The 13,340-nt window shown below is 41.1% G+C and overlaps 1 protein-coding gene across 7 annotated transcripts in view; it reads left to right on the top strand.

Annotated features, from left to right (window-relative positions):
- The window catches only part of LOC120725428 (MAM domain-containing glycosylphosphatidylinositol anchor protein 2-like), a 194,068-nt gene that overhangs the window by 120,177 nt on the left and 60,551 nt on the right, over positions 1-13,340 (top strand). For all 7 annotated transcript variants that reach the window (XM_040018326.1, XM_040018324.1, XM_040018329.1 and 4 more), the window contains 2 exons: positions 2,442-2,533; positions 2,639-2,876. In XM_040018326.1, coding sequence (XP_039874260.1) covers positions 2,442-2,533; positions 2,639-2,876 — 330 coding nt within the window. The remainder of the gene's footprint in view (positions 1-2,441; positions 2,534-2,638; positions 2,877-13,340) is intronic.

Raw genomic sequence — 13,340 nt, 5'->3', positions numbered from 1 at the left:
ACACAGTCATTAATGTGTTCATTCTCATACAGTTACACTCTGCTCAGTGCTGTGAGTGCTTTTCTAAGCTGACGTTTTTCATGCTGCATCTAGAACACCTTTAACCGCTTAGTTTTCTTTTTGTTTAATGTATCACTGGAGAAAATAAATGCATTCATGGACAGGCCAGTGAATCATCAGCTAAATTTAACAGATATGAAGTGGATGCAAGTAACTAAAATGTTTTTTTTTGTTTAGTTTTTTTTTGGTCCACAGCTCCACATTGCATCAGACAGTGCAACAGAGGGCCTTCTCATCCGTGAACGCATGATTCATGTGGTCAGTTGAGTGTATCTGCATTAGAATTATAGTGCATTTTAATATAAAAAGGTCCAGTGATAGAGGAGACACAGCAGACCAATAATGGGTTTTTTTTTCTTCCATAGAGTATTAATGGGATCTTATATAAATATTGCAGGTACTTTCAGAGCTAATGTATCTGGAGTAGTGACCTTTAATGAGCAAATGTATATTTAATGCTATATTTACTCACTGACATGAGTGTAGTTTAGAAGACGGTGGGGGTCGACCCCCTGACAGACGTCTTCATGAAACCCAGCCTCACAGTGAAGTAGAGTCCGACCTGCGACTGTTAAATACCTCATTTTGTTGCAGTGAAGAAAGGAGAAGAATACGTCTGAGCTGTGGGAATGTGAAAAAGACGTTTGCATGTAATCCAAATCTTTATCCACTGTCATCTATGACAACACTGCCACTCACATGGTTATGTGGAAATGTGTGTTTGCAAATTGTGTGTGTGGATAGGATAATACTTAAGACGTGGTAGCCAACTCTGTTCAGGATGTTGCTGGGACACCAAAAGGCTTTTCACACTGTCGGAATGTAAACGCGTCTCTATCTCTGGATGTCTCTGACATGTCTGATGTGTTCCCTTACACATACACTCACAAACTGGGTTTAACTGTGAACTCTATATTTTCTCAATAACCTTATTCTTTGTGTTGAGTTTAAGGAATGCACAAAGGAGTTGTTCAACGCGTTGCCGAGCTGAGTCTAAACAGGAAATGAATCTAGGTTCCTGATAATGCTTTGTATCCATAAAGGTCACAGATATAAGGATGCACACCGTATAATGTCAATTGTCACAGTTTCCATGCCAGCGCTATGGAATTATACTTCACGATTGATAGGCAGTGCCTTGGAGAATAAGGATATATGGGATACAAGAGTGAATGCAAATGCACATTGGTGTTTGGAGAGCGCTGACATGATTGTAATATTTGTATCTGACATGCATCAGAAATAGGATTCTGTGCCTGCCGACACTGATTTCAAACGTGAGGAGGAAGATCATGTCAAGGAGGCGTGTGTCACTCGTCTCTCCTTCAGTTTGCAGCTTGGCAGGCGTCACAATGTTTTGCACATTGAATTTCCTGTGTTTAAATCTGACACGCAGGTTTTGTTTTCGTTTTCCCTTTACCAAACTGAATATGATAATGTCACTTGGGAATTGCTAGATGAAAAGATTTCCATGGTGCCGTCAGCTTTTTTGCTGAGGAGATGAATTGAACAGTAGACGCGGGGTTTGAAACCAATACAGCATGCATTATAATGAAATCATCTTCTTTTTTCTCTTCAGAGAAGCTATGCTTTGAAAATGGAGTTTGCAAACCAAATTGGATTAGAAATGGTGGATATTTTGTTAGGTATCTCTCCAATTTCACAGTGTGTGTTTGCTTGTAGTGTGCGTGAACCTGCTTCAGTACCGTAGGATTCTTCCATGTGTAGCTATCAATATTAATGCCGGTTCAAAGCGTTGGGCTTTCAAACAGACACAGGTTTCTGCTTTATCTTTTAAGTTCTCTGTTTGACCCTGCTGCACCATCAAAAGATCAAATTTCAGATGTTGTTTACGTAAACCAGTTGCAGATGTCCTGTCATCGTCTACTCTTACACCTTGGGTTGAAGATGCTTTTACAATTTCACAACCCTGCTCCAGAAATGACACGTCTTGGGGAGCAAATATCATATTTTGCTCAGTTAGTTGCTCAGATCAGGTATTTCAGGCAGCTGTGACTTGATGCAGGCTTTCACTGCCTTTTTGAACAATGTGTGTTTGACTGAACAGGTACGCGCACACACACACACACACACACACTTAGCTTTATAGCGCATTCACTTGAGATGCATAACAGTGATTTACAGCTCAAGTGTGGACGTTGAGCAAAGTAAAAGTGCAGGGAAAAAAAATTTAAAAATCTATAAAATCCTGTCTTTGGGATTAGATCTCAAAAAACACATCAATATAACAACCAAAGCCAAATCCTACTGTGAATATCTCAGGGTTTGTTCCAGCACCATGCTGCAGAATCAACACGTGAAGTGTATAAATATAAATATAAATGTGATTCTTATCAAATTATTTCTTTTTTCAATTGCAGCTTTGAAAAAGGGACGATTCTGGATCACTCCAGATCCCTACCACAACGATGACCACATCCAGATTGGACGGGAAGTAAAGATATCCTGTCAGGTACGGTAACAGAAAACACCGGGAGACTAAGCACACATGGTTATGCATATAATACTGAGCTAATGTTAGTGAGTGTAATAAAAATAAAGCCTTTTAATGTCACAGGTGGAGGCGACACCTCCAGAGGAGCTGACATTTAGCTGGCTGAAGAATGGCCGTGCCCTGCGGAGCTCAGAGCGTATGGTCATCACCCAGACAGATCCTGACATCTCACCTGGAACCACCAACCTGGACATCATAGACCTGAAATTCACTGATTTCGGCACGTACACCTGCGTGGCTGCTCTGAAGGGAGGAGGCATCCCGGAGATCAGCATCGATGTCAACATCTCATCCACAACTGGTGAGCCTCACACCCCTTTGTGGCATCGACACACCTACACACCTCCCCCCAACAGATTTGACACAAACACGTTGATTTCTCACAGCTACGTTAGTCAAACTCCGTTGGCTTCAATTTTTTAACTGTCTCATCAGTCCCATCAGTTTCGTAGATCATTTTAATATATTTATTTCCTGATGGTCAAAAAAGAAAGCGCTGTAATGTCACAGCGTTACATAATCCTCCATTGCATTGTTAAACCATATATGCTCACAAGCATGTTACATTTCGTGGGTCAAAACTGGCATGAAAATGAGTATTCAGTATCTGACGAGCATGGACAGCTGATGGATACTTATCTAGCGATTATTAATATCTGCAATAATATGTTAATTCAGCATGGAAAATGTTTGGAATCAGAGCAAGTGTTGTTGGGGCTCAAGTTGGATAGAAATGGTGGCAGTCCAATGAAAGTGGATCAGCAGGCAGTATTACGGCGCTTAGAGAGGAAACGTCAGCTTTACCTATGAGGTTTTTTTGTTACATAGGTGGTTTACCTCTTACCAGCATACAACACCAGCTTATCCTGGACACTTAACCTTCCCCAGAGCTAGTTTGTTTGAGATAAGAGATGAACTCATACAAATTCACTTTCTGCTATCAGGTCCGTTCTCAGGAAAGTAGTGTCCCAAATCCTGGAAATCAGTAATAAGAGTGTCTATAGTTTTCAAAGAGTTTTACTAACTTATTTTAATAACAAGTCTTACTGGTCAAAAATGCTTCAAATGCGTAGCTATTTTCAGACAGTGCTTTTGAGGCAACTTTTGTTATGAGTAAATAAACTTCAATACAATACTGCTATATAGAGTTTTTCTTTGTCTGCAATATTTTTCTAATATTTTTGTTTCATCATCTTCTTAAAATATGACACAGTGTGATTGCTGCCAGTAAACTTGACCTTTCATGTGACCACTCCCAGCGTAGCTAGATTGGGAAATCTTAAGTTGTCTCCATGAGTTGATTACCATCTTCGTGCGAACACAGAGCTTACTTGCTGATTTTAGGGTAAGTGAAGTGAAATTAAATATTCTGGATATGTTGGACTTGTGTGATATAGTTGCCAAGTTACAAGAAAAAAAAAAGGATTTCTTTTGAAGGGTGCTTTCACCCGAATTCATGTGTTCCCATATATTTTTAATGCTGTCTGGTGAGGTTATTACATATCCGCCACAATGTGATGCCCTGTCACGGTGGAGATGAATAGAGCATTGCTTATGGTGTTGACAACATGGTGCAATCATCATATTTTTCCTGTCTCAGAGAATGGTTGACAATAAATGCGTATTTCCAGCGAGGTTTGGGGATTTGTTGTATCAAGTTCACAAGTTTCAAGTCGTGTGGCGCTTGCATGTTCTCCCCGTGTTATTTCTGGGTATTTCAGCTTCTTCCCACAAATCAAAGACATGCATGAGAGGTCGATTGTCAACTCTTAATTGGTCATAGATGTGAATTATCTCTTTGTTAACCCTAAAATAGACTGGTGCAATGGCTTTACTTCAGCTAAAGCTAAAGGGAAAAATCCATAAGGGTGTGAGCGGTTATGTAGCAAACTATCAATGTCGAGTCACTATGGAATACCCTGTCAGCTTTGAGTCTTCAGTGCCCACGTGACCCTGAACTTGATAGGCTTAAGAAAAATGGATGGATGCTCTCAAAGATGAATATTTTCAAAGAAACTCTTTATCTGCAGATTCTGTGTGTGTGTGTGTGTGTGTGTGTGTGTGTGTGTGTGTGTGTTGTGTTTAAGAATGTTTGAATGTCTTATATCTACAGGCTGTTTCTACATCTACACGCTTGCTCCCAGACTGTGTAATAGTCATAAATATGTCTCTTTGACTTCTGTTCCTGCACACATTATTACAGTAGCAACAGCTCTCTATCGCAATAAGTGTTCAATTGAACTTTGTGAATCAAAACTGCCTCCATTGCTCCAGCTAATCAGACACTAAGTGTCCGTTACCCTTCCATCTGTCTGGCTGCTTTCAGGACTGTTCCGATTAACATGCACTCACCAGCCACTTCATCAGTTTCACCTTGCTAGTGCTGGATTAGCCCCCTTTTTGTCTTCAGAACTGTCGTAATTCCTCACAGCATAGATTCAAAAAAGTTGGTGGAAGCATTCCCCAGAAATGTGGGTTCATATTAATGGAGCAGCATCACATCTGAGGTTTGTGATGTGATGCTTCATCCTCCTGGAATCAGCCATCAGAAGATCCATCAGAATATGGGTAAAATATTGGGATAAATATTGTCAACAGCCATATTCAGCTAGGCTGTGGCTTTTAAATGATGCCCAGAGAGTACTAAGTAGCCCAGAGTGTGCCAGAAAAATATCCCCCACACCATTACACCACCAGCAGCTGGAATTGTTGATGCTGGCTTCATGTTTTCATGCTTTGTTGTTACTATCAGAATGTCAAAGTGGAAATCGACACTCATCAAACAAGGGAACATTTTTCCAGTCTTCTATTGTCCAATTTTGTTAGCCCGTGCGAATTGTAGCCTCAGTTTCTCGTTCCTTTTTTTTGGATCATTCTCTTTAAACCCCAGAGATGGCTTTGTGAGAAAATCCTAGTAGATCAGCAATTTCTTTAATACTCAAACAGCCCGTTTATCACCAACACCCATACTATGTTCAAAGTCGCTTCAGTCACCTTTATTCCCCATTCTGATGCTCAGTTCAAACTTCAGCAGGTCGTCTTGACCACGTCTGCATGCCTGAATGCATTGAGTTGCTGCCATGTGACTGGGTGATTATGCATCCGTGGTAATGTGCACTTGAACAGGTTCAAGTGGCTGGCATTAATAGCCTATTAATAACAACATACCAGTCCACCTTGTCTACCGAGCTGATACAGTTTAGTATGGGTCGTATTGAGTCTGACTCAAAGAAAACCAGTCATTTACTGTGTCCTTGTGATTCTGTGACATTCTATTGTTTGTCAGTTGTTTCAAAAGAAAGTAAAAACTATGTGTAAGCTTTGATAACAGTATTCAGTCTTGAGCACAATAGTCAAAAAAGAAACTTTACTGACTCTATTTTCTATCCACTGTTTTAGATTTTAACATCAATCAAAATCCAAAAAGAAAAAAAAAGCTACTGTTTCACGGACAACAGAACAGAGACCGATTTATTAAAAGATTGCTACGAAGCACATTTAGTAAAGCTAACAATACCTTTTGTGCTTTCTCCCTGGAGGTTTTGCAGTAATAGCCGAACGCAGTGGTTAGAGAGAAAAAGCAATTATACATTCATGCATGTGATATCACAGGAATGCTCGTCTTTATCTGTGCTATCTGTGTTGTATATGTGAGGTCAGTGAATGAGCTGCAAAGGTGTGTTGATCAGCAATTAACTCCACTGGGAGAAATCACCCCTTATATCCACACCCCGCAGACAGCAAGAGGGAGTTTCCTGGTTGTCCTCGGCTCATCCCAAACTTCCAGATTCCGTTCGAGGGGTGGGGATGTAGAGGGTGGGTGGAGGGGAATCCCATGAGTTGGTGTTGCTGCTGGCATTGTAGATATCTCTTTTTTCTTGCTTTGAATTTCCTGGCATGTGTTCTGTGCTGATAAGTGACTGTTGGGTTGTGCGATGTTTTGATGATCGGGTTGCCAGCAAGCTTTACGTCCCCTTTTTACACACATATGCCTACACGGTGATAGCCACATTTACACCCTCGCGCAGCCTTACCCATTTTCACTGTACTATTTTTCTATCACACACACCTGGCTGCCACTCTCAGCGTGAACATGAAAGCAATGTGTCGACCTTGTGTGCATAATTATTGTTAGATAATCCTTTGATAATCCCTGTGCTATAAAACAGTGGGATCAATCGCATCTGCCAAGATTGTTTCCTCATTATCTTTTAAGTAGCACATTCTCTTCTTTCCGAGTGCCTGGGCGATGCCAGTGCATTAACACAGATCCTTTAATGTGCAAAAAAAACTAAATAAATAAATAAGTAGAACACCGCCGTCTGACTGAGGAAATAACCACGGAAATGACTGGCTCTTTTGTGATCATATGAAATGAAAGCTTTCCTTAAGGCTTAGATTTGATTGCTTCTTAAGCTTTCATTGTTCCGGTCGAATGTGTGGGTATGAAATAGTATGAAAGAGTTGCGTTGTAGTAGCTGTTCCTGTCACAGGAAATAACATACTGAATTTTGTTTCTGCCGGTTAAAAATTCCTGCTGCTTTACCTGGATGTGACTGGGCTGTTTGCTAAAGGATGCCGTGTTTCTTTCAGCGAGATTGATGCCACGAATCAGAGAAATGTCTCAGCTGAGCGCCATTGTATAGCTGCCGTGTACTAAAGCGCCTTGTGCCTCTGCCTCGCCTTGCGCCTGCAGCCTGTTGTGGGGTGAATAAGCCCTTTTTCTGTGCCTCTGCCTGTTTTCCTGGAGGGAGAAAGCCTGAGCTGCAATTAGAAGTCTTAATAAAAGTGTTTAGAGCAGATTACCACAGGTTTGCCAAGGTTTCGTACAGGGGAAGTGATTGGGAAGCATTTGAGCTTTAAAGTATCTCTTCTCTGAACAATGTCACACTTGCTGGCTGTTCCAACACTGCCTCTAGTTCCAGATTCGAAACCAGCGCTTAGCCAGAGACCACTCCACAGGATGCATTGATTAAAGTGAAAACTATTATTTTTCCATTCTTTCAACCTTCGACGAGCACAAGTTTCTCGATTTTCTCCCTTTTTGCAAAACGGCAGTAATAAGCAGTTTACCGTCTTCACACACTCGTTAAATAAGCAGCTTCTTTCCTCGCCGGAGCTGCCGGAGATTGCGGTGCTAATGCTTATTTATGAGTGTCTGAAAACGAGGACACAGACTTCCCCTTTGGATTCTGTCAAGATTAAGAACCACGGGACAAGGGAACAGCTGAAAAGAGTTACGAGCATTAGTGTAAAACATGCCATAAACTTCTAACAGGAACAAGCAAATGAATCCTTTCATTAACTTGTGTGTAAAATGTGTGTTTATGTCTTGCTGGATTATGTTAGATGACGTGATTACTGTCATTCTGAAATGTTATTTGGACTCAGACCGAAAATACCTGTGGGACATTTAAGAGATAAAATTTTAATAGCGTGCCGAGTTATTACAGATTTATTTCTGACATTTAAAGCTAATTTTGATCACAGATAGCCACTTAGCTAATCGCTAAAAAGCAGAATTGTAATTATCAAAATAGTGGAGCCTAAATTACATTTGGATCTTTTAAACAGTTGTGCTTCCTTGACTCCCATTTGATACATTTTTTTTTAATTCAACAAATCACCGTCACGATTGATCACAAACGAAGTATCATGACTGAAAGTCACCCCTCTTGCGCGGGTGATAAATCCGCCTTTGATGAGTCCCTCAATTAGCAACCTGCTCACACCTGAAATCCTGGCACCACCCAGTGTCTCTGTCAATCTTAAGAATTACTGCAGTTAATTAATTAAGCAAATCAATTTCAAGTGCTCAGTTGATTAAGAAATGAGTTGGTTTAATAAACACAGTGTTCAAGCCTTTTTCTACAACAAAATCTGAGTCATCAGACGCGCAGGGGAGGCCCGCCGCTCTCTGTGTGTACTCCTTTTATGCACAATGTCGTCTTTTTGACTCTGATTTGTCATGATCTGCCATCATCTAAGGGACTGTGCCACATGTGATTCTAATAGGGACAACATGACTGCTGGCTGTTGACCACTCTGATGTGCTTGTTTTAGCAGCAAATTCACTGACCCTTATAAAGAGAAACCTGGTCTGCATCCTGACTCAACTACAGGGTGAAAAAGTTCAAACTGCTCTTTTGGTTACTGTGAATGGAAACGAGATGCTTCCTTTATTTTTCCCGCCTCCATCTCGTCAGGACATGAAATTTTCATGGCATGTGTGTCTCACTTGATGGTGCTGGTTGCATGTCGATGCTCTTTCACTGCAGAACAGGCTTTTTACGGTGCAAAAATATGAAGAAAAAATCTACAAGTGCATTGTGTAGTGTTTTTGTATTGTTGAAAGTTCTCCAAAAGCACTGTATTGTTACACTGCATGTGTGGACAAAAGTAAAGGCCACCTACATGTTTACACTTACAAGAGCTGCTCAGCCATGGATATCCATGCATGAAGATCCTGATGCACAGTTTTTGTGCAGATGTTAATGCTAAAGGAGGTTTAGAGTCAGCAAAGTTCGGAGAATTTTTCACCTCAGCACTCAGAGACGCTCCCATCTGTGACTTTTCGTGGTTTGCCACTTCATGGCTGAGTTGCTGTAGTTCCTAAATGATTTAATTTTGCAATAATACCACCTACAGTTTATTGTGGAAGATCTAAGGAAGGGAAGACGTTGTAGAAACTGGTTTAGAATAGTGGTGGCTTCCTGTTACAGTATCGTGCTCGGATTCTGTGTTTTCTTTAGAACAACACTTTCTTTCACAAATATTTGTCAGACTGCATGGCTTGATTTTACACATCTGTGGCAATGGAACTGAAAACCCATGAATTCAAAAATTAACAGGTATTGTCCAATACATTTTTTCACGTAGTGTACCACCTCGGTAACGATGGCAATATTACTACTTTTTCTACAATATCAGCCATATGAGCAGAGTTATCAGCTGTAATTTGCTGTCTCTTTAACTACTGTAAACGGTTTTTAGGTGGTTGAAAACACTCAAGGTTACTGGCCAATAATCTGTGTAGAAAAGTGGCAAAATGTTTAGTCTTGTGCTAGGCTTTTGGTAGCAGGTTTAAGTGTAGTTGCTGGAGCATTAAGCTCCCTATTTAACAAAGAACCTGAGAGAGCTGCTAACATTGGTTTGACCTCTCACTTCATCCTGTAACAGCTCATTGGCAGTTGAGAAATACTACACAGTGAATGTTCTTGTCAATAACAGGACTTTCTAACTCCATAAGCTTAATGCATGAAATGAATTATGCGTGTGATTGCCTTGGAAGAAATGCTTAGCTACTACTGGTAATCTAGTGAGCCATACGAGCTAGCACTTGCACTTTGGTTTGAAAAGCTTTGTGGCACACATAATTCAACCTTCGTATCACTTATAACCAGAAAGGTTGTTTACACAAGAGTAAAAATAAATAAATAACAATCCCCAGCACTGATAGGCCAGTAAGCCACCCAGTCGCTTTCTTTTTTTTCCTTCTACCAAATCAGGTTGGCTTTGCTTAAAAGAACAGATGATACTGTGCTCTGGCCATCAGATTTTAATGCAGCATACTACAAAATAAAGCATACAGATAGTGATGAGTTGTCATAAACTTAACTGATAGTGCCTTCATTTCACAGGTCTCTGCTTTGCTTGACTCCACATGTGTCTGTTTGGAGCAAAGCACAGCAAAAGAGGTACACACTGTGAAACACAGGTCAGAGGAGAGCAACAAAACAGGTTATTAACATATATTTAAATTATTTTTAAAAATTATTTGAACAATTCAGCTTGAAAAGTCACTTTATAATTATGTTATAAACACTGTGAGGGGTAGTAGCTTCAAAGGGAGGGTTCATATGACCACCTACAGCAGAGCTTTCAAGGATTCCAGGAGCTTTATTTGTCATTCGCATCACATGTTAACATGAGGTGGAACGAAATTGAACAGTACTTTCATTTTCTGCTGAGTTGACCATTTATTTACATCCCTAAATCCTTAGAGAGCAGTTAGTTATTTGGTTGTATTTTTTCATTAAAGATCTAAATTGCATATATCATTTTAATGCAGATCCCAGCTCCGTCACCTTCAGTATGCTGAGGCAATGTCACGTGACAGATAGAAATCTTTCCAACTGAGCAAATGGCCTGAATAACAAGTTTGTCTTTGGTCTTGTAGAGCAGTCACATCTAAAATCGAAAATTCATTAATTCAAGGTTTGAAAATGAAATTATAAACTGCACACAGGAACCAATTCCTAAAACTGGATGAACGACCCAATAGACTAACAGTGAGCGATGAACTGCGATGAAGGGGCTTACCAGCTGTCCCACAGCTGGGACACTGTCCTGAGAAATCCACCATATGACAACAATAGATGCCACTTCTACAATGGCGCTGGGCGCAATATGTCAGCACAGCACCTGTGATGTTCCTGTGGTAGATTACCGGTGCCCAAAGTGTCAGCGCAAATAAAAACTTCAGTTTGTTAATAAACACGCTTATGTGGATGTTTGGAGACGTTGGATAGCAGGGGTGTATCCATAGCTCAGATTGTTTTCAGAGTACAACATATTTGAATAAGATGAGATAACTTGCTGCATTTGTGCTCAGTGTACCTGCCTATAGCCTCCACCGCAACACCTGCAGTCATGCTTTATGGAGGTGACCATCTGGGAAATCACCTCCCCGTGCAGCTGGGAAAATCTGGGAAACATGAATAAGAAACACTCTCCCTCCCTCATTAACTACTGTGAAGGCCCCTTGAGCAATTTACATAAACTGTGGGCCATCCATGGGAGTTGTTCCCCGCTTAGCAGTAGAAAAGTGGCTGCATGCATTTGTTTTTAGACTGGACATTTCTTGTATTCTGTTTTATTGGTTAAACAAAAAAAAAAGAAGGCACTGGTATAAAATCTGCTGTGCTACAGTCTGATCCATGTGAAGAGTTTTTGAGATTGATTGTAGGTTATGAAATCTCAGGGGAATGACACAGAGCTCAAAACACACACACACAAACGCGCACACATTGTTATGTCAGTCTTGTCACTGCTGTGTCACAGCAGTCTGTGGGTGCACTCTTCCAAATTTAACACATCTGTGTATATTTATTGCACTTCAGCGACTCAGGGTGTAGATACAGCCTCCCCCAAAACAGACACACAGAAACACACAGATTCAAAAACATGTCCACAGTGCACCTATGGGACTCTTCACTCTGTCCCCAGAGGATCAGGACTCTGAGGAACAGAGTCCTGTCACATTGTGACCAACTCATTGGCCTCAAGCTGTCTGAGCACACAGTCTCATGCATGCATGCATACACACACACACACACACACACGCGCGCACACACTGCAGGACCTGGTTTAGTCGAGAGCACTATGTTGCCATGGTGATGAGGAGTGATGTCATAGCACTTACCCGAAAAAAGGGGGCAGTGGGAATGTTTATTCTCTAAAACATCACTCTGGATCCTGTCGCTGTAAGAAAATTCAAAGTGCCAGTTATTTCTACCTTTTTGCAGTTAGCTCATGTTGTTCTGCGTCTGCTGCGGTGCTGATGGATCATAATTAAAAGCTACATTTGAAGGATCGTTCCAGCGCAGTGCTGAGGCCAGACTAGAAGGTCCTATCTTGATTTAACCCATAAACCTACAGATACATACGCACAGTGTTTTTGCTCAGTAGCAAAGAGAAGAAGCATCGCATCTCATTGAGGAACTGAGGCAGGATCACAGCATGGTGTCACCCGTGGGCGAGGAGAGAAGGAGTGAGCGATACGTGCACATGTGCACGTGCAGAGACATTAACCGCGCGGACGCGCGCGCACTGCAAAGACGTACGCACACAGCGGGCATGCCTCGCAGGCATCACTGGCATTTGGATGGCTCTGGCACAATGAGAGCACAGTGAAAACCAGTAGCAGGCTCCCTTCCACACTGAGCATCGCAGTGGTCAGACTCAAACACTGAGGCAGGGTGTTCACTTGGAAAAAAGAGAGCAAGAGGAAGAGTAATGTACAGAGTAAGCAAGAGAGAAGGATGTGCGAGTTTCTGAGTGCATGTATGCCTGTCTGGTTTTTTTTTTTCATCGTGGTGTGAGGAGAGACAATGGCAGCTGATAGCCAGTATTTGTGCTGCCAAACCCAACAGGTAGACAAACTGTAATTGCCTGCCTAATCTAGGCAGTGGAGAGGCCAGGTGTAATGATGGCAACTCGGTGAATAAACCTCTCCTCCACACTCTAATGGATGCTTGCTGCTCCTCTCCCGTTCTTTCAAACTCACTACTTCATTGTTTTAACCCAAGGAAATGCTCTGAATAGCAAAGTGGATTTGAACCTTTGCTGTTAAAATTGAGACATTGTGTGAATAAAAAAAATCAGCAAATGTGCAAGGATGAAATGAGGGTCCGCCATCACTGGCTCTGTGGAGGGCCTTTTTTTTTCTGTAGTGCCAAACACAATGCCAGTATTTTATCTATGAATGACCAGACTTCATTATTTCATGCAAATCACACCAGCATGTTTTTTTTGGTATTCACTGGCTCATGATCTGGTTTATGTGCGGAGTTAGGTAATAGCTTTTCATTTTTTGTATTACAGTAATCAAAACCTGTTATCCAGATACTGTAGTAATAGATGTTATTGGAATGACAGAAAATGAAAGTACTGTGATGTTATCATAGAGAATTATCATCCAACTCTACAGAATGTTAGTATTTTTTAGTATTTTTCAGCTCATTGTTTTGATTCTGTAGCCCAT

This window comes from Simochromis diagramma, unplaced genomic scaffold (genome assembly GCF_900408965.1).
Source record: "Simochromis diagramma unplaced genomic scaffold, fSimDia1.1 OVJJ01000802.1, whole genome shotgun sequence".
Classification (NCBI taxonomy): Eukaryota; Metazoa; Chordata; class Actinopteri; order Cichliformes; family Cichlidae; genus Simochromis; species Simochromis diagramma.
This window is presented reverse-complemented; position numbering and strand designations above follow the sequence as displayed.